The sequence below is a fragment of the Bos javanicus genome, chromosome 4, assembly GCF_032452875.1.
Source record: "Bos javanicus breed banteng chromosome 4, ARS-OSU_banteng_1.0, whole genome shotgun sequence".
NCBI classification, from domain to species: domain Eukaryota; kingdom Metazoa; phylum Chordata; class Mammalia; order Artiodactyla; family Bovidae; genus Bos; species Bos javanicus.
In genome coordinates this window covers 52,294,096-52,316,210 of record NC_083871.1, presented here as the reverse complement: position 1 = coordinate 52,316,210, position 22,115 = coordinate 52,294,096, and the positions used below count along the sequence as shown (strand labels likewise).

Below are 22,115 nucleotides of genomic sequence, written 5' to 3'. Positions count from 1 at the left end.
GGATACCTTACCAATTCAGGAGTGAAAACTACAGTCAGGTTCTGAGTACAATTTGACTTTATCAATGCTAGTTCATGCCATTTTATCCTAATCTAAATAGATTTCGTTAAAACAATTTAACTGAACATCATAGTATTTAAGCACTTATATTATGTACATTTTAATTCTTTACTAACCTTAGTGCCTAAAAGTGGAATCACCTTTTTCTGTCCATTTTACAGTGTATTTTTCCTTACCTAATTTACACACAGCTTTTCCCTATACCAGTGTGTTAATCACTCAGTCCTGTCCGACTCTTTGTGATCCCGTGGACTATAGCTTGCCAGGGTTCCTCTGTCCATGGAATTTTCCAGGCAAGAATACTGGATTGGGTTGCCATTCCCTTCTCTGTGAGATATTCCTGCCCCAGGGATCGAATCCAGGTCTCCCACATTGCAGGCAGATTCTTTACTGTCTGAGCCAATACCAGACTCCCTCCAAATCAGTATCTCATTGGACCCATTTCAGTCTGCCTTATTTCTGTTATTTCAATCAGTCTAGCAACAGTAGTTAAATTCATTTTTCTTTGTATTTTTTTCAGACAGGAAAAAATATTTCTTTTGTGTGTTTGGTGAATAAAAAGAAATTCATTCCTTCAGCTTATGAAATAATGAATTTTTAAAATATTTCCAGGTTAAATAAGTTATTTCCAAAGAAAATTTACCACTGAACTTTCATTTGACTTCAGTTGTGGCTGTAACTTGTAGTTACTACATGTGATTTAATTTCATTTCTCTCTTAAAATACTTGATAGAGAAAGAACCTCTCATAGCTATTTTTCTATTTTATTTTGCTCCCAGTGGTGGGAGTACAATAACAGGTGTTGGAAAAAACCTGAATTCAGTTAGTGTCCTAAAGATGGTAATAAATGTGCATGAAGCCGGAAGGAACTTTACAGTGGTAAGTCCTCTACGTGATAGTTGTGCTTAGAACTCTGCATCTCTGCCTCTACTGCCAGCTTTCAGGGTACCAGAGACATTTCAGTTTTGCCTTTAATGTCTGCTATTTGTCTTACTTGCATGTAGTCAATAGGATTTTTTAAATTCAACGACTAAAAATATCTAGTCTCAGGCTAACATAAAACACACTCACACATAATGTTTAGACACAAATAATGATTATCAACTTGAGGCAGTGTTTTTTAAAAAACAGTCAGTACAAATGCAAACTACATCATCCCTGTCTTAGTCTGTTCAGGGTTCTATAACAAAAATACCATAGACTGAGTGGCTTACACAGCAAACATTTGTTTTTTCTCACAGTTCTCAAGGTTGGGAAGTCCAAGACCAGGGTGCCAGCAGATCTGGCTTTCTGGGGAGGGCCCACTTCCTGGTTTGTAGCTGATTATGTTCTCATTGTATCCTCACATGGAGGGGAAAGAAAGAGTAAGCAAGCTCTCTTGTGTCTCCTCTTATGAGGGTGTTAATTCCATCATGAGAACTTCACTCTCATGACCTACTTACCTCCCAAAGGCCCCATCTCCAAATACCATCATGTGAGGGATTAGAGTTCCAAATATGAATTTGAGGAGGATGCAAACATTCAAACCAAAACATTTCCCTATCCTCCTTTTTATAATGCCCCATAGAACATCAACCTTTTTGGTCTAATAAAACCCCTGGGTAAAGCCTTTAATCTTGCCAAAGCATCCTAAGTGGTACGGTGTTTTCTTTCATATCCCTTCTTAACCATGCCTCTTGTCCTTTTGTTAGCATGTTATCAAATAATGAAAAAGAACATTAAAATACTTATGTCCTGGAGTGGGTATGATGTGTAACACTTCTTCACCTTTTTTCTTTTATTTGCAAGGTCCATCAGAATTTATCTGAATTCCTTCTTAAATTGACCTATTTTGTGCTCTGACAGTTTTGGGTCACATTGAAGTGGCAGTTTTACTTCAGACTTTAGGAAGTTTGGAGTTATTTTGAAGATTATATATTTTGTTGTTTTTCTCTGATATAAAATACCCATAATCTAGTCAGACTTGTACACGCAACTTAGGAAAGTTCTAAGTGCCCCCTCTCAGGCAGGGTCTTGATTGGGGAGGTAATAGATTGAATTACAGCACTTCCTTTTAGATTCCCATCCAATATTTCTTGAAGGCTAAGGCCGCAGTGTGCTTTAATTACAAAAACCAATTTGGGGCTAAAAATGTCAAGCCAAATCACCAAACGATAAGGTCATCTCAAATAAGATTTTTCTTGACCTTCTCAATCAGCCACATTGCATCACCTCTAAAGAGTATTATTAGATTTTTATAATATTCCTGAGAGATTATACTCTAGGGAGTCCCCATATGAAGTAGAGAGCTTTGAAACCAATCCCTGCACATGGCCACAAACAAAGTTAGAATACCACCACTATTAATTTAAAGGACATCAGTTCTCCACAACCAGGCATAGCAATTTTTCATTAACCAATAAAAATAACAATAACCCCCTTTGGTGTTGGCATGCAACTTTTTAAAGTAGAAGTCTGAGAAATTATTAGTTTATCTAATTCACACTGAGGTTACATTATTAAAATCATGCCTAAGATTTCTTCCCTCTGCCTCACCAACATTATGATGACATGTGACATCATTCATTCATTTGTAATATGTAGTTTTTAAAAACCTCCTAGGTGTGACAAAGAAGATTGAAACAACAGTAGAAGATTAGAATCTTATCTGTTTGCATATCTGGAAATGTAAAATTTGTTATTTTAGCCACAAAGATATTAAATAGAACAATGGATTCAATTTGGACAGGAATGAAAAATTCAGTGGGTCTATTTGACTATTGTTTGCAAAAAAATCTCATAAAGAGACCCGTGTTCTTTCCATATTCCCTGATTCTTGTAGAATCTGAAGCTGACCATGATGAATTGAAGCCATTCATTATTTAACAGATGAAAACTCTTGGTCAGGTCTGATTTAGATTTACTGATCCAGCCAGAGTAAATTTCCAGTCTAACAAATTCAGATCTTTTAAAATAAAAATATTGATCACCTTCTTAACAAAATGCATATTAATTTGTTAACATACATTATGCCCCAGAAGCCAGAAGTTTGTTAATTTTCAAATTTCTTGTTACATAGAAAATTATTGTAATAGCAGTAAAGTTGTTCCTTTCCTTTTTTCAAGATCATAGGATAGCTTTTAGCATTGTAATATGAATTTGATACAAAACTAAGTAATATTTTATACGTATTATGTCTGTATATCATTTTTCTTTATCTGCATATAGCACACATTTTTCAATAAAGAACAATTTTTTAATTATTTTTAAAAGAAAATATCAAATATCCAGTTTTGTTTGTGCTTTTTCTGTATATCCTGAGTATTTTTCTATTGTGGACATAAGTAATTGTTTTATCTCCAACTCTACTTGTCAAAGAAAAGGAAATCTAAGGGATGTTGTTGCTTGTTTGTCTTTTCCTTGGAGGGAAAAATGCAACCATTTAACCTTAAATGCATCACTTTGTGTTGCTGGTTTCGTCTAAGCACAATCAAGAGGAAACCACATTTTCCAAACTTCTATAAATCAGAATTACAAAGGGGAAAATTTTTAATGAAAGATGAAAGGACATGAAATAATGATAGCAGAACCTTTGTAAAATAGGATAGGAAAAGTTTGACCAATGTAGAATACAGAGTGAACAAAAAACCACACAGCATGGGAGTCATGTGAATTTTAGAGCCAGTGGTCTAGGATTTATCTTCTTTACTTTGCTACTCAGAGCTTTGTGACCTGGTCTGATGATATCAGCTCAAAAAGCTCTAGCACCTACCTCATAGGATTATTGTGAGAATTAAATGACACCAGCCTTGTAAAATATTTTGCACAGAACCTGGCACTCAGTAATTGATAGCTTAAAACACACTAATAAGATGATCTTGCTACATAATTAATTACAGTGTGAACCACATGGTGCTTGGCAGTTGACAAAGCACTTTACCTTGTAGTATTCCACACTGTGAATAACATTTTAATGTTAATTTCTAAATGAGGCAACTGAGTTTCCAAGTGAGGGCTTTGCCCTAATTCTTAAAGGTTGGTTTAAAGCTAAGATGCGAACAGGACTTAAATTGTACAAAGTTCAGCTTCCCACTCTGCAATAGCTGTTTCATAAGCAGCCACCCTCCTGGTGACTCCTGTCTTCTTAAGGAAGATAAAGTGACAGAGGAACGAGACAGCTTCAGATAGAATAGCTTACATCTTCCCAGCAAGTGAAGCTTTGTAGCTCCTTTAAGGCTGGATTGTTTAGATAATCTTACATCCGTCGTTTCCAGAAATGTGTTCTTCAATATTAGTGAGTTAAATGGAGATTTTTTTTCATATAATGTATATTTTCAATTGATTGAAACAGTGAAATGTGAAAGTTGCTGTTGATGATGTCAAGCTGTGTTCTGTTTACAGTGAATAATTGGTGTCTTACTATAGGCATGTCAACATCGCTCTAATTCAGAGATAATCTGCTGTACAACTCCTTCAATAGAACAGCTGAACCTACAACTCCCCCTGAAAACCAAAGCCTTTTTCATGTTAGATGGGATCCATTCCAAATACTTTGATCTCATTTATGTACATAATCCTGTGTTTAAGCCTTTTGAAAAGCCAGTGATGATCTCAGTAGGCAATGAAAATGTACTGGAAATTAAGGTAAGAAATGCTTAAAATGCTCTCTTAAATCATCAACTTGCACTTAATTGACTTCATAGCTATGTGAATAAAATTGTTGTGCTTGGTCATTATCTTATATTACATTAGCTAATATCTAAGTTCTGAAAAGCAAATCTTTTGACATAGGACTAAAAGGTATGCATAATCATGGACTGCTTTTTAATGAAGCATTTAAAAATTCTTTCTTAATGTATATAATAAAGAGTAGTAAATGTAGGACACAAATCCTTTAAGTAAGTTGCCTGTGATTTATTCTTCTGCCGATGTTACTTACATATTTCCCTGGACACCTAAATGTGCTCATTACAACATAAAAGGTAAAAGTCATAAAAGTAAAGACATCAACTGTAATTCTGTACTTCCTTCTAATACTTGGAATTTTGCATTTGGGTGTGGTCACCTCTAAGCTGATTTATAAATGAAGCTGAATTTCCTCTACCTCAGGAATATATAAGCCTCTAAATATAATTTAATTGGACAATAACAAATCACCTTTTCTAAACCAGCCTGTTGCAAATAAAGAACACCAAAACCCCAGAGAGGTTACATGGTTTGACAAGTGATCAGATTGAGGCAGAACAAAGACTAGAATACAACTCTTTTATGTTGCTTCAGTCATTTTTACCTCAAATAGTAATAAAAGAGGCAATATGATCAAAACTTTAATTATCTATAGTCTCAGTCTCTAGAAACAGCAAAATATTTATATTTCAACATGATGTTTTAGACATGCAGTATTTTTCCCCAAGAGATAGCCTGAATGCAAATATGAGCAAACACAAAGTAATAGGGTAGTCCTTGTTTAGATGTAATATAAATTCCCATAGATCATCTCCCTATAAGTAAGAGTATGTTTTTACTAAAATTGTTCTGCTTTTTCAACAAGACTTTGTCTACAGCCAAACCCATGTACACATTCACACTCATACAAGTTTACTAACCTCCCAATTGTGTTTTGCACAATAATTAAGCAAGCCCAGCATGAAATTAAATGGAAGCCTGCTTCAGTGAACAGCATGTTTACCATAGCAAAGTTCTTTCATCTGCTTCTTTAATTAGTTTTAGAAAGGGAAAAAGAGCTTTTATCACTTTTTTTTTTCAATAAAATTAATCTAGTGTGACCTTTTGCTTTCAACAATTACTGTGTTTGCCATTTCAAAGATTCCATTTGGTTTTTCTTGATGAAAACAAAGGTTTATTTGCAAATACTTCTACACCCAGATAAATTCTATTTTTCTGTTCCTGTATCTGTCATGGAAGGATTAGAGAATAATGGTTCTTTATCTACCCTTTCTAATAGTCTTACAAGGAGGAGAAAACTCCTTTTTCTATAAATTACATACCCATTATTCAATGTCCTACAAAATTGTTGGACCAAGAAAAATATGATTTGACATCATCCTCAGCCTTTAATGCTATTCCCAACCTGGCCCAAGAGGTCTCTGGAAATAGACACAAGAGACTTTCTTTTCTTGTCTATATACAGAATGACTCTTTTCTCTAACAATGGTCTATCACCTGTCATGTCACAGAGTGGCAATCGGGGGAAAATAGGAACAGTTTAGGGGGACTATTTTGGGAGTGTCATGATTTAGTCATCTCCCATATTTTATGTATATGTAAGAGAAAATCTAAGCTATACGAGAATCTTTGTGTCACAGCAGTTTAACCCTTTATCAGTTTCTAAAGTTGACCATATTAAAACCTCTGCCTCTCTGAAATAAGGAACATAAAGCAAGAGAAGAGAAAAGGTCTCTTCTGGACAAACAGTAAACTGTTTTTAGCAAAAGAAAGGGTGCTATTTTATTTCATGTTGTTCATGTTCAATTACCATTCAAAACATGAATGTGAAATATATTTGTGTTCCATCAGTGAAAGCACCATGGAGAGAATTGTATTTAGAGTGAGATTTGCTTCTTTTTGCCAGGAAGAGTTTTGTGCTGCTTAAGCAGCCATGCATATAAGAATTATTTGGCTAAAAAGAGATTGTGATAGTTTCCAGCCCTAGTTGTGAGAATTGCCTTAGTCAGTATTTAGCCCAGTGATTACACCATGGCCCAGAGGGTCAGTCAAGTTTGGATCAAGAGAACATAATAGAGACTAAGTATCGGTCTTCCTCAGCATGAATCAGAAACTCCATAATGTGTGTGGTAGTTTGTATCGAAGGCTTAGGCACCAGTGTGGACAGTGGTCATCAGAAATAAACATCTTTTTGGGAGTACACATGAAGGCACAGTGTTCATGTCAGCAACAGCTCACGTTTTTGTGAAATTTTAGTTAACACAGTACTTTGACAAATATTGTTTCATTAGAGATTCATGTGGACATATGAGGTTGGGAGGTCAGTGATGATTATCCCCCTTTGCTGCTGCTGCTGCTAAGTCACTTCAGTAGTGTCCCCCTTTATAGATAAGTAAACAGAGGTTTAGAAAGATTAGATAGTTTGTCTTGGGTCACGTAGGGAGCAAACAGTATAACTTGGGCTCACAATCAAATTTCTTGATTCCATATTTGGTCTTCTTTCTATGGCACCCCACTCCAGTACTCTTGCCTGGAAAATCCCATGGATGGAGGAGCCTGGTAGGTTGCGGTCCATGGGGTCGTTAAGAGTCGGACACGACTGAGCGACTTCACTTTCATGTTTCACTTTTATGCATTAGAGAAGGAAATGGCAACCCACTCCAGTGTTCTTGCCTGGAGAATCCCAGGGACGGGGGAGCCTGGTGGGCTGCCGTCTACAGGGTCGCACAGAGTCGGACCACGACTGAAGTGACTCAGCAGCAGCAGCTACTACATTACAAAGCTTTGCATATTAACTTTCATTTAATGTATACCAAAATACCTTTTATAATAGGGAAATTTTCTATCATGTGGTATGTAGATGTCCATGCAATCCTTTAAGTAAAATAGCTCTAAACTCTTTACAAATACCTGAAAGTCAATTCTGATGAAAAGAAACCCGATATTTCCTAATTATCCTATTATATGACTTTTTATTCATATTTTGTGGAAACTAGAGAAACACAGTATTTAATGCTGGAACTAGAACTGCCTGACACTGCCCTGGGGCTATATCATATTCTAGAGCATATTGATATACATGGTAATAGAGATGCTTCAGAAATTCAGTTTGGAGAAGTTGATTAAAACATGAAAAGGAGCAGGAAGATCAGCTAAGTCAAGGAACAGGAACTTGGGCTATGATACTAGGAAGGAGCCTAAGAACAAAGCTCAGGTAGAGCTCACTCAGATGGAGGTCTGTGTCAGTGTCTTGGCATTAGAAGGATTTAGAAGGGAGAGTCGTTCGCTAAGTCCACTTCCTGCCCAGAGCCACCAGATTTTGTCTTCCTCCCACTTCTGGCTGATGTACCTGGAATTACAGGCCCAAAACCCATTCACAACCACTGTGAGGCCAGTTCTGTCTACAACAGGGTAGAAATGAAGGGCTCTTTTCTTAGAAGTCATTTGGCCCAGTGTCAAGACCTATTCTTATTGATTGTTTTCATAAGCTGACACTTAATCCTTGAACAATATAAGTTGAACTGCTCAGGTCCAACTTACATGCAGGTTTTTTTCAATAAATACATACTACAGTCCTATGTGATCCTGCATTGAAAGAATCCATGGTTTCAGAACCTCAGATACAGAGGGCTGACTGAAATTATGTGTGGATTTTCAAATACACAGGGATCAGCACCCATAACCCCCATGTTATTCAGGGGTCAACTGTTTTTCTTTGTGCTATACACTTTAATATGCATTCTGAGGTAGGGGAAGCCATATTCCAGGGCTTATAGACAGCACCTGTGGTATCCTACTGACCCAAGTAGCCAGTGAAGAAGCCAGTTTAATTTTGGTTCCCCCAGTTTTTCTCAAATGACCTGGGAACTTTTCTCCCCAAATGCCTGTTAATGTCCGGTGCACTTAGTTTTGAAGCTTCCCATCAAGGTTCTTTGCCCTAATTCCCAAGCTGAGGAGGCTCATATTCTCTCGGTAAAGTGTAAATGTCCCTCTACCACCACCTCACTGATTTTTCTGCTGCCAGCCTCCCTGAACCATGGCTGAGTCCTACTGCCATCCCCCTACATGGCCTTAGCTGACTTGCCCAGATTCAATATTGTGACCACCTGGACACGTGAAAACTTGTAAGATCCCTTGTGTAATGATATTATTTTTCAAGTCCTGCTTCTACTCCTATCTACTTTGTTCTTTAACCAGCTCAGACATGGGTTCCCAGGCCTGAGTCCTAGGTAGAAACATGTCATACCTGGCCAGAGTTGCAGAGGAAAGGGCAAGAGACTTACTAATATGACACATTAGGAGTAATAGTTTTTTGACTTTAAAAATGTATTCATTTTAACATTGCAGTGAGAAAAAGCAACTCTTACTCATCGTTATATTCTCAGTAACTAGCGTTTTGTCTGACTCTTTGAGACCCTATGGACTGTAGCCCACCAGGCTCCTCTGTCCATGGGTTTCTCCAGGCGAGAATACTGGAATGGGTTGCCATTTCCTTCTCCAGGGGATCTTCCTGACCCAGGGATCAAACCCGCATCTCCTGCAGCCCCTGCAGTGCAGGCGGATTCTTTACCACAGGGCCACCGGGGAAGCCTAATTTTGTATCAAATGGAATTGATTTGCTTCAAGACCAAGTCTCTTCTTGAACCTTAGTTCTCAATGTGTAAAGCAGTAATGACAATAATCTCTACCTCAGGAAAGTGTCTTTACAGGATAAAATGAGATAATTACAACTCTAGATTGCTCTATATATGTAAGGGATTGAAGACCAGAAATCTCCTTTTATATTGCTTTATTTAAAAACCTATTGGACTTCCCTGGTGTTCCAGTGGCTAAGACTTTACATTCCCAGCAGAAGGCCTAGGTTCAATCCCTGATCAGGGAACTAGATCCCATGTGCTACCACTGAAGAGTTTGAATGCCACAACTAAAGATGTCGCATGCCAGAACTAAGACTGGCACAGCCAAATAAATAAATAAAAACAAAAAAACCTTATATATAATGACTGAAAGGTCAACTAATCCAACTTTGTTCTACTATTTATATTATACTATTTAATAATAGTTAATATTAAATAATAAAAAGTAAATAAAATTTCTAAACATATACATTTTTTTCCATAGCTTGATAAAGCTATGTTTTTTTTAAATGACAAAAACTAGCCTATACCTTCTTTTTTTCCTCCTGATTCAATCCTCTCTGTTATATAGTAGTGGACTTCCAGTATCACATTTTCTATATCTTGGATTGTAGACTTTTAAAATAATCACTATGCATACAAAGCTGATAGTAATTTCTAACATAAGAAACTAATCATTGTGCATTTCTTAGGAGGCACAAATGAGAAAGTTTTGTTGTTCAGCTTTGTCATCTGTTTTTGTTTTGGAGATGCTTTTATGCAACATCCTAGGCAACCCTGAGCCTAAAGGAGTACTGGAAATGTAGATGCAGTATGTTCATCCCTTCCCCCAGCCTTCATCATTATCTAAGCTGGCAAGACACGTTTTAGTCATTCCCTCATAAATCAAGCCCTCCAGCTCTTTAATCTCTTTCCTTTGTCATTTCCTGAATTCCCTCCAATATGTGGTCCAGGGCTGTCCTCCTCAGTCCTAACCAACAAGTTGTCATTTGAAGCCGCAAGGTGACCTGTTAGATTTATGTGCTTCTGCATGGACTTGCCCTGTGTGGCTGACCTGGTTCAATGGAGTACGCATACTGCCTCTGGAAGTATCATAAGGATAGAGTTTGTCTATATCAATTTTTTTTTAAACTTCAAATTCATGTTAGAAAGAAGAATTTTCTTCTAACTTCTTTTCCCAGGATATCTTACCTAGCACTCTATCGAGATCTATATGAGGCAATGTAAGACTAGTTTGTCAGGTATTAAAGATCATGTAAAATAAAGTGGAAAACAAGGTAGCAGTACTATAGTTGTTACTGGCTGCTCTTTGTCCCTCAGAAAAATACAATTCTGTTTTGATATCTTTCTCCTCTGACTAATGGCTTTTTAATAAATACTGTAACCATACTCATTAAGTCTTCATATGAGAAACTGGACCTCTGTTTTCATTTCTTTCCCAAGGGTAATTATTGGTTTCTTAAACAAAACAGTGATATTTTAAATGCATAATGGTGACTTCATTTAACTAAATATGTCAAATTGAATAATGTTTTTAATGTCCTCATGTAACTATATAATTGTTCAAAATAATATAATCATGCTCTCATCATAATGAGGGTCTTATGGCATCTTACAAGAATGTCTTTAAAAGTGGATTCATTTTGTATAGGATTCAACGGTTAAGAAGAATGAAAAGAAACTGCCCAACTCAAACACCAAAGAAATACATTGACTTTTATATCCATACATCAAAATCTCTGGAGATGGGACCTGGGCATCAGTATTTTATATAAAGCCCTCATTGTGATTCTAAAAGTGAAGCCAGAGCTAAGTGTCTCTGCATTAGGCAGCTCAAACTAAATCTCTAAATTATTTCCCTTTTGCCAACCATCAGTACTCCCTGAAAACATTAATAAGTTGATTATGAAAAAGACATCATTTGACCTAAGGGTATGAGTCAAGAATCTCTCCTTTTCTCTAAAATCCAATTTGATGGAAAAGCTAGATCCTATGATTCCTGACTAATTAGTACCCTGAAATGGTCACTCTCTATTTCAACCATCCAAATCCCCATGAAAATGAGTGTCAGATAATCATGTGCCTTGATAAACAACATGGCCTGTGTTTGCAGTATATTTATATTCCTTCATAATTGTTTGCATTCCTTCAAAATTGTGAAGTGTTAACTAGCTCCTTTTTTTTTTTTTTTTCCTTCTAGGGAAATGATATTGACCCTGAAGCAGTTAAAGGGGAGGTGTTAAAAGTTGGAAATAAGAGCTGTGAAAATATACACTCACACTCTGAAGCTGTTTTATGTACGGTCCCCAGTGACCTGCTGAAATTGAACAGCGAACTAAATATAGAGGTGGGATTCCTGCTTTCCTCTCATGATGTAAATAAAGATGCCAGTGTAATTATGTCACTTGCAGGCTTAAAATAAATCATTAAAGCTCATTTGTGTGTAGGCTTTAGCTCATCAGTTCAGCTTGATTCTTAATTGTTATTTTAGAAATAGTGATGTTTTTGTTGCACTGTCTCCTTCCCAAGCTTCAAAAGGTAGGTCTCAAAAGTCCTTGTTGGCTACACTCTTCTCCATCATGCCACACTCTTGCTGAAATTTGCTGTAATCCTCAGGAGGGATGAGGACACATTCAGTGGTGTCTTTTCCCACCTCTCACCACCCTAGGAGGCCAGAGCCAACACAGTACTGCCAGCCACAGTGATCTCAAATGCATAGTCCCATAAATAAAAGAATGTGTATACACTGGATGAAGTGAAGTAAGAAACTATTTTATAGCAACCCTTTTCATATAAACAGCTATCTTCATTCCTTTAAAAGGCTGAGTAATATTCCACTATGTAGATATACCACATTTTGTTTACCCAAATATATGTGGTTTTTAAAGGGGTCTTGAAGTTTTCAAACAGTTATGAAATGGGAACATATAAAAAATTTAAAAATAAAAAGCTAAATCATGAGATCAGAGTTTGGAGTTCAAATGGACCATAAATCCAAAAAATCATACCGTGTTAGAGCTGGAAGGAGCATCAGAATTTCTTCTGTGTATCAAAACAAAGCAAATAAAACTACTCTGAGATTTTATTATCCCATAATAATAACATAATTATTCACTTCTTATGGGGAGTCTCCTGTGCCCTCTACCCTATCCTCTAGGACAGAATTAATGTTCTGTTGTCTCTGCTTCTTACAATATGTTCGTGCTTCTACAGTACATATCATCGTGAACTATAACCATTTATTTTATTTTTTTTAATCATTTACTTTTGTGTTTGTGTCCCTTTCACACTTTAGTTCCTCGTGGTCAGAGACTGATTTTTATCTTTTTATTCCTAGTACCTAGTTATAAGCACAAACAGCTAGGCATCATGTAAGTATTTCAGTGATTAGTAGCCCCTAATTATTTGAACACTGAACAAGAATTGAAGAATGTCTTAATACTCTGGAGGCAATTATTCCACTTCTAGAACAGTAATAACCAGGTATTATTTTGAGCCTAGAGAGATTATATTTCAACTGTGTAGTGTATTTTGTACATATCATGGTTAATTTCTGACTTTTATTTGTCATTTGTAGTGGAAGCAAGCAATTTCTTCAACTGTTCTTGGAAAAGTGATAGTTCAACCAGATCAGAATTTCACAGGATTGATTGTTGGTGTTGTCTCAATATCAATAATACTCTTACTGTTACTCGGGCTTTTCCTGTGGCTGAAAAAAAGGAAGCAAATTAAAGGTGCATAATTTTTTTATTGTCTGTTTTAAAGGCGTTGCCTTAACAATACAATCATTACAGTTTAAAATTGTCATAGATTCATGTGTGTGGTCTTATGCAATCCATAAAAGCCATGAGTTCTGGTCACCGGATCAAAGTCTATTGGGACCCATGATAGCCAAGTCTTTAACGAGGTCTTTCTCTCTCTTTTAAGATCTGGGCAGTGAATTAGTTCGCTATGATGCAAGAGTACACACTCCACATTTGGATAGGCTTGTCAGTGCCCGAAGTGTAAGCCCAACTACAGAAATGGTTTCCAATGAATCTGTAGACTACCGAGCTACTTTTCCAGAAGGTATACTTCAGTTTATTTTTCTGAAAAATACCTATACATACACCTCAGTGGGTTGTGGCAGTGTTGTTTATTTTTGGTTTTGCCTTTATATTTTTATAAAAATATAAAAGAAGTAGTCACCTCTTCTTTGGCCAAAGAAGTATTTAATTTGACACAAAGTTACATGACTCTTATTTTTAAATGAACTCATATATGAGATTTTTTAGAGTCTTTAAGCTCTATTCTCACAAAAAAGTTCATTTTAAAAATCATTTGAGCAAAGGTAAGCTGTTTATCATCTCAGTGCAATGCTAAGAAACTGTGAAGCTCTCTTTAACAACCCAGGAAGAGTTAAGATACAAGACATATTTATTGAAACAGAAGTTGGTACTGCTATATTTTTTTTTACCTGCTGATCCTCAGACATTTAAATTATACCTTTAGCACTCCTTTGAAGGAGTCTCAATGAACTGTTAGCACCCAGTCTTTTATCCACAGCATCCCAGGACTTGAATTTATTTTGAGTCTTAACCAGTGTGTGCTTAGTTGCTCAGTCATGTCTGACCCTTTGTGGCCCGCCAGACCCCTCTGTCCATGGGATTTCTCAGGCAAGAATATTGGAGTGGGTTGCCATTTCCTTCTCCAGGGATCTTCCCAGGGATCAAACCCAGGTCTCCTGCTTCACCATCGGAGCCACCAGGAACCCAGTTATGCTGTTTAAAAAGGAGAGTTAACATTAGGCCTAATAATTGTCAGATTAAGCACAGTATTTCACATTGTTTTATTTAAACTCTCCTGGTAAAAGCAGAATGTCTGTATTGTATCTGCTCCATTATCTTTAGAAGTTACAGGACGTGAGTCAAGTACAAGCATTTTCCTGGTTGAATATTTACCACTGGACAAATAAAATGAGTCACAGATTGTTGAAGATACTGCAGAACTTAGAAGTTGCTCATCAAAACAAGTACAAGAGCAGTGAGGCACTTAACATTTTAATTTTTTCAACACTTACTGCCTCTTACTTTTTCAAGTTTATGTTAGTTCTACAGATGCCATTAATGTCTTTTCCCACATGACTCCATTCACCTTTAAGAATCCAGGCTCTTAACAACATGGGAAAATCAAATCCAGTTTATAGTTTTGAAATGTAGACCTATTTATTATTTTTTATTCACATTTAATGGCTCAAGTTTGAGATCTTTAAAATTAACAAGTGACTCTTTTGAAGAAGTATACTTAATTTTCCTTCAGCCTCTTTGCTCACCAGACCTCTGTCATCATTGCTAAGGAACTTGAGTTTCATCCTCTTTCCTACAGTGAACCTACTCCTTGGAGACATGGAAAAGTAAAATAGGCAAAAGAAGGTTACCCAGAGAAGAATGAGGAAATGCACAGCCAGTACCTAAGAAAGAGGCACTTAGAGAGCTTCTCTCTGTGTGTGTGGTAGGGACAGCCTCTTTATGAGTCTTTTCTGCAGACTTAGAATACACTGTGTGTCAAACCAGAATCACACTGATGGTTTGTGCACATGTTTGAACTTAACGGAAAGGTCAGTACAATTTCTATGCCAGAGAACTTTTTCTTGTGCCTCATCAAGGATTTCCCTCCATCTCTACACCTCTGAGAATTTAGAACCCTAATCTTTAGGTGCAAAAGTTTGAGAAGTGAAGGCAGAGGAACTGAGTTTATAGTTTCCATCATCTGGCTCATCTGCATTTCCCCCCTAGGAAAGGTTTGAAAATCCTGACTCTGGGATTAAAGCAACAGACACCCAGCTAGGCTCCTTCCATCCCTCATCCATCTAACATCTCAAGCACTCCCCTAATGTTCTACATCCTTTAAAGAAGGATATAGAATGCATCTGTCTCATTTCTAGCAAATGATTACTATAACTTACAATTTTCATAACTACAGGTGATCCCAAAGCTCTTCTGGAACCACTGCTGAGTTTACTGCTCTGGCCAAATTGATGTAGTACCCAAACTGTCCAGTGTGGCAAACACTAAACATGTTTAAGTGGGTTTAAGAATAATCAGAGGTACCATCAACTTTCTTTTTATGCCGCTCTCTTAAGTTCTCATTCTCCTGATCATTTGCAAGCAAACAATATTTTCTTTTGATGCTAATGAGGACCCTCCCCCCACATAGGCCTCCCTTCTCTGTGTTATATACTAATACATTTCAATACCCAACCTAGTTTATCTTCAAGTCAGTTGCTTCCAATATAACACCCTCTCCTTGACATATATGGATTCCCATTGGAAAGGGCAAAGCAACTGTTGCCTTCTCTGCCCTATTTGACATTAAGAAATGTGCTCTCAGCCCCACAATTTCCTACCTAGTAAAAGGGAACCTTGCCTGAGACTCGTTATAAAGATCAACTTACAAGGAATGTTGATGTGATCCCTTTCCAAGTGCCCTCTAAGCAATGAGGATGGCACACCAACCCAGTCCTTAGCTGCTCCCTCTAAACAAGGATAATACTAGATCTGCTGCCGCCACCACAGGATGGAAAACTTACCACAAATATGGAAAGTTTTCATTTCTAAAAGTTTAACCATTACACATGTCTAGTTGTTTGTATGTATGTGTGTGTGTGTGTATATATATATATAGAGAGAGAGAGAGAGAGAGGAAAGAGAGAGAGAGAAAGGTATATATTTCATTATACATATTTTTCTTTGACCAGGAATCCACATACATTTTGAGCAATACTAATTAATTCCATTAATAAACAGTAGTCTCTCAAAAGGCTTCTTTTTTCCTTTTCCTAGAGTTCAGTTGAATTTTTGTGGGACAAGGCAGTTGCTTGACTACTTTTACCACTTTTCATTCTTATGAGTATAGAATGTTAAAAAACAACCCTCAAGCTTGACTTTTGCTATATAAAAGAAAATGTCTAAGGAAATGAAAAGGAAAAAACCAACTTTCAAAGTTACTCCTTAATGTAAGAAAATCAATAAATGTTTTTTATAAACACATACACACATACCCATATCTTTTCCCAATTTACTATTTTATTAGATCAATTCCTTTGTAAAGGTTTTTCCTAGCCTCATGTAGTGATACAATAATTATTTCTTTACATTTACATTTAAATTTTGATTTTGTTATTAATTCAGTTTGCTTCTCCTGTTGCAGTCCCCACTAATTGAGGTTTTGCTACTGTCTCTAATAATTTTGCTTAATCTTGCAGACCAGTTTCCTAATGCATCTCAGAATGGGTCATGCAGACAAGTGCAGTATCCTCTGACAGATCTATCCCCCATCTTAACTAGTGGGGACTCTGATATATCCAGTCCATTACTGCAAAATACCGTCCACATCGACCTCAGTGCTCTAAATCCAGAGCTGGTCCAGGCAGTTCAGCACGTAGTAATTGGGCCGAGCAGTCTGATTGTACATTTCAATGAAGTCATAGGAAGAGGTAAGTATTTCCACTCAGCTTTTTGTTAAACACAATTTTCCAGTAAGCATTTTATCTTCTGCCTTTACAGATTAGGAATTAGACAATGGTGAAAGCAACTGACAGAGCAGTGATAACAAGTGCGCTTGATTTCTGTTCTGCAGAAATACAACCCTGCAAATCACATCCATGGGGATTTGCCCCTGTGCATGGAGACAACTTGATAATCACCCAGACATCTTACTAATGAATCACATTCCTTCCTCACCTTTTTCATAATGACAACTATAATTTCTTGAAAGTGCCTTTTACTTCTGTCTAAAAATCATTCTATTAAATTCTAATATTTTCACTCATATCTCCTTCCAGTCTTTCTTTACCCTGAGAATATTGACTAACTCTATGAAGTCCTGGTTTATAGCAGTTTGTACACTGCTGGACAGCATCAGGAGAAAGGGAATTTATAGCCTTCCCTTGATCTGAAGCAGTATACATCATCTCTACAATGCACTCCAATTTCTTTATACAAAGAGGAATGAATATTTGTATTAAGCCAGCCAGAGCAGCAATAACAGCTAGCATATACAGTACTGGAGGAAATATTGAGCAGGAAAAGAAACCAACCAGAAGCCAGGAAATGAACTCCACTGTTCCCTTTTTTTTCTAAAAAGGTTTTACCTTTAATACCAAATGGCTTCTGATCCTTTTATTCAGTATGTGCTGCAAGAGATAGCACAGATGTCAGCCAGCATGATGCAGAGGAGGCTGAAGGGACATTCACTAGGCCTTCCCATTTTCCTGTGATAGCATCAACACATTCCTCTATCATATACTCCAGATTTTAGTCCTTAGCATGCTCCCCTTCACAAATAGCAGCCTCACTGTTAACAGACATCTTTCACATCAGAGTAATACATAGTTCTTTTACCAGTCTATAAATCTCAGTAACTACCAGTTTTAGAATGTGTGACTAAACTAATTATGTTCTAATTCTACATATTCTAAAATTAGTATTTTGTATTTTTATCATGAAAGGTGCTAAAATGGCAGTTATCTCTCTTATAAAGTAGTAATATGAATGATTCTGTGAATACTACTGTTTATTTATATGCTTTCCCCAAGAGAATGTGAGCCCTCAAGAGTGTAGGTTTTATTTATTCATCTTTGCATTACCAGAGGGTAGACTAATGCCCAACACTCACATGCTAGGCACTCGGGGAGTCTTAGCCAGCTGGATGAATTTCTTAATGACTTACACAGCTATCAGACATTTGGAACCTCTGGGGAAAATTACTGCCACTGGATGAAAGGCTACCATTGGGAAAGTGATGTGGCTAAAACCAGAGAGAACTGGATGAAATGACTCAGAGTGAATTTGCTTCATTCAGGCCATTGTCTTTCAGTTTCTGCCAGCCTGGGTTTCATATTAACCAGTGACTAATGGGGGAAATCCTTATTCTATAATGCTCATCTTATTTCTAATGGTGACATTTTTATCTCATTTCAGTTTATTGAAATATAGAGACCTTATTTTATTGTAGTTCTTCATGTGGATAAAACTTTATTTTTATATTTAAAAGATATTTTTTGATCCTTAATAATAATGTTCCTTATATGAGGCAGATGTTACTCCTGTTTTCACTGGTTCCACTGTTATTGAATAGTTTATTATCTTAACCTCTAATAACAATTACATCACCTAAATATTTTACCATGTATTAAATAATAATATTGCTCTTATCTTTGAGTAAAATATATCTACATATTTTACAAACACAAGTAGTGGTACTGTTAATCAAAAGCATAAGAAACAATGTACTTTTTTGCCATGTAGGAAACAAACAAGAAATGAAGATCATGAAGAGCTTAATAAATAATACTAAACAAATAAAACTAATGCAGCACTAACCAAGTTCCCTCTATCACGTAGGACATTTTGGGTGTGTATATCATGGAACTTTGTTGGACAACGATGATAAGAAAATTCACTGTGCTGTGAAATCCTTGAATAGTAAGTTGTATTTTATTTAACAGTGGAGTACACTTCTGTGGCTGCAGACTAATAAACAGTTCATAATAAAATGTTGATTTACACTCTCCCTTGTGGAAAAATCAGTGACTAGCTGGAACGATGGATCTAATCCTAAAATGTGTGATCGAAATTCTTATTGAAATATTTCCCCAGAAATTATCCCTCAGAGCTCTCATAAGTAAGAATGAAAGAGATTCTTGGATGAGCCTAAGTATCATTTAAATATGTTTGGCTTATAATATTTGTTTTGCAAGTGACATTTATGGAAACTATTGGAAGCATTTTGGCGCATACAGTAGTAATGACTCATTGTACCCAGAGGCATTACTATAATTATTTCTTTAACCACAACTTCCATCAAAAAGATAAAAAATGAAATAAGTCAAACAAGAGAAAACAGCAGAAAATTGAAAAATTATAAATGTGGTAATACCTCATTTATCCACATTTTTGATGAATGAGATAATCCATTAATTAAATGAACTTCCTTAGCAAGTGATACTTACCCCCTTTTAAAGCTAGAATATATATATTTTTAGTATTATTTACTATCGAGAAAAATCTGCTTAAAATGGAATGCATACTCCTTTTAAGAAGCAGGGAATGCTAGAGTTACTCAGTTTTCCTGGGTCTTTCCCATGTATATGTGTTATTAAACTTAGTTTGAAATTTTTTCCTGTTTAAAAAAAGAGAGAAGAAATATGGAATGCTTCCAAACATAAACTAAGACTTTATTACTGACCCAGAGCCATAATTATGGCATGAATTACTATCTTGTACAACCCACCGTACTCCTTATAGTCGAGTTTGCCTGGCTTCACCTTTGCTGACAGGCCTCACATGTCAAGTCAATGTGCTTGCCTTTTCTACCCTCATTTCTAAGTTTCTGCTCATAGTTTGAGGCAGCCTAAAAAAATGTTAACAAGATACATTACAAATTTATATTGGAATTAATGTTTTCAATGCATGTGTGAAAGGTTTTCCTACAAGATATGTTATCAACAGAAATATTTCAGCCTTTTTGAACATAAATCTGCATGCTGAACAGTGTTCTGTATGGTTCATTTTGTTGGAAGTCTAACCACAAGATAATTAAAGCAACAATTTATATGAAATCTAACTACAAACTGTGATGGATTAAGTATAATTGTCAATAAATTTGCCTCAATAAAGAGCAGTACTGCCAGTTGTAGTAAGAAGTCCTATTGCCAAGAAATCTTTCTCTGTCCCTGGTGTATGTTGATCTCTATTTGGTCCAGATGGATGTCCAGGCCTTGGATGCACTGCATTTGTAAAAGAGTATCATCACTGACACTGATACTAATCAGATTAATAAATTAAAGGATGTTAACTCTTCATTAGTGCTGACTAATATCAGGCCCTTGGGATCTCTATTTGGAAACTATTATAACAAAAGAGTCTACTTAGATAGCATAGGCAACATTTGGTCTTCAAATCCTCCTAGTCCAGGGACTGGAAAACTATGGCCTGCTGCCTGTTTTTGTAAACAGTTTATCAAGACTCAGCCACTGTTATCAGCCATTAGTGGCTGCTTTTGCACTGCAATGGCAAGAGTTGTGTATTTGCAACAGAGACCATGTGGCTTAGAAAGCCAAAAATATTTACTGTCTTGTCCTTTACAGAAAAGTTTGCCAACCCATGCCTTGCTAGACTCTTTCAAAAACAAGGGCAGGTGGTGACTCAAAAGTGCAGCACAGGTGACATCATTCACTCAATTGTATTGTAAAATAACACTCTGAGGATGAGGCATCAGGGCAAGATGTAGTCCAATGGCTTTATATTCTGTGCTGTCTCTCCCTGAACCTGATGAAGTAATCATTGTCCCTGTAATGAAGTTAATGTCTCCACTGCTGGCTTTCTCAGGAATCACTGACATAGGAGAAGTTTCCCAATTTCTGACTGAGGGAATCATCATGAAAGATTTTAGTCATCCCAATGTTCTCTCACTTTTGGGAATCTGCCTTCGAAGTGAGGGGTCTCCACTGGTGGTCCTACCATACATGAAACACGGGGATCTTCGAAATTTCATTAGGAATGAGACTCATGTAAGTATATTGCCAAGCTTACTAACTTATGAACTAGCCTTAAGCCAGCCAGCCTTCCAAAAGGTGCTATTTTGAACCTTTTTAAAATTTTTAGCCAAAGAAATCCATGTGAAATGTTGACACCGTTCAAATGGACAGAGGCCCATTCAGTTCTCTGGTTTCTCAAAATCCTGTGTCCTAGTGGGAAGATAGTGAATCATAGAAGGGTTTCCAGGGATGGTGATTCTTATCTGCCCTGCAGGCAGCCTTGCTCTGCCATCCCCCAGACAGGTACACATCTTGCAATGCCTACTATACACCACAAAAAGCACTGCACAGGAGACATAGAGCCAGAATGAGCCTCAGCCTAAAGGCAGTTTTAACCTTAGAAGGAAATATATTGAAAATTAATTATGAATGAATCTCACTATTCTTCAAAGTTGCTGCCCACTCTTCCACCTCAGGACCTTTGCATTTCCTAGTCTCTCCACCTAGACTACTCTTCTCCAAAATATCCACATATCTCACTTGGTTATTAATTTCAGCTTTCTGCCCTAATATCATCTTCAAAATAAAGCTTCCCCAACTTGTCTAAAATTGCAGCTGACCACTACACTCTCATGCCTTCTTTCTTTCTCGTCTCCGCTGCTTTGTTTTTATCCATCACTCCCTCATATACTGAGGCCTGAATTGTCCAAAACTGGCCATAAGCCACTCATGAAATGTGACTAGTGTAAATTGAGATTTGCTGTAAGTGTAGAATACATCCCAGGTTTTCAATATTTAGTATAAAAAAAGAAGGTAAAATATCTCATCAGTAATTATTTATACTGATTACATGTTAAAATGATATTATTTTGGATATGTGGGTTGAAAAACATACTTTGAAAATAATTTTTGCTTGTTTCTTTTTAATTCTTTAATGAGACTACTAGAAAAATTTTAACTACATATGTGGCTTGTCTCATATTTCTATTGAACAGTACTCTACTAGGTAATAAATAAATGATAGCTGTGTATATGTATATATGTGTGTATATACACACACATACACACGTATCTTATTAGAGTACAAGCACATGAGGGTAGGTAATTTTGTTTGTATGTTGTTCACTGCTATAGCTCCAACACCTAAAATAAAGTTAAGTACATAGACTCTCAGGAGATATCTGCTGAATGAATGAGTTCAGGGTTACAAAAGAGATTCTTAGATGTTTCCAAAT

General features: G+C 36.5%; 1 protein-coding gene across 3 annotated transcripts in view; it reads left to right on the top strand.

The window, feature by feature from the left end:
- MET (MET proto-oncogene, receptor tyrosine kinase) overlaps positions 1-22,115 on the top strand; it is a 114,713-nt gene that overhangs the window by 77,962 nt on the left and 14,636 nt on the right. For 2 of the 3 annotated variants that reach the window (XM_061414039.1, XM_061414040.1), the window contains exons 10-17: positions 840-939; positions 4,465-4,683; positions 11,563-11,709; positions 12,940-13,096; positions 13,290-13,430; positions 16,606-16,836; positions 18,746-18,826; positions 20,732-20,913. In XM_061414039.1, coding sequence (XP_061270023.1) covers positions 840-939; positions 4,465-4,683; positions 11,563-11,709; positions 12,940-13,096; positions 13,290-13,430; positions 16,606-16,836; positions 18,746-18,826; positions 20,732-20,913 — 1,258 coding nt within the window. The remainder of the gene's footprint in view (positions 1-839; positions 940-4,464; positions 4,684-11,562; positions 11,710-12,939; positions 13,097-13,289; positions 13,431-16,605; positions 16,837-18,745; positions 18,827-20,731; positions 20,914-22,115) is intronic. The other variant, XM_061414041.1, reaches the window with a different exon arrangement.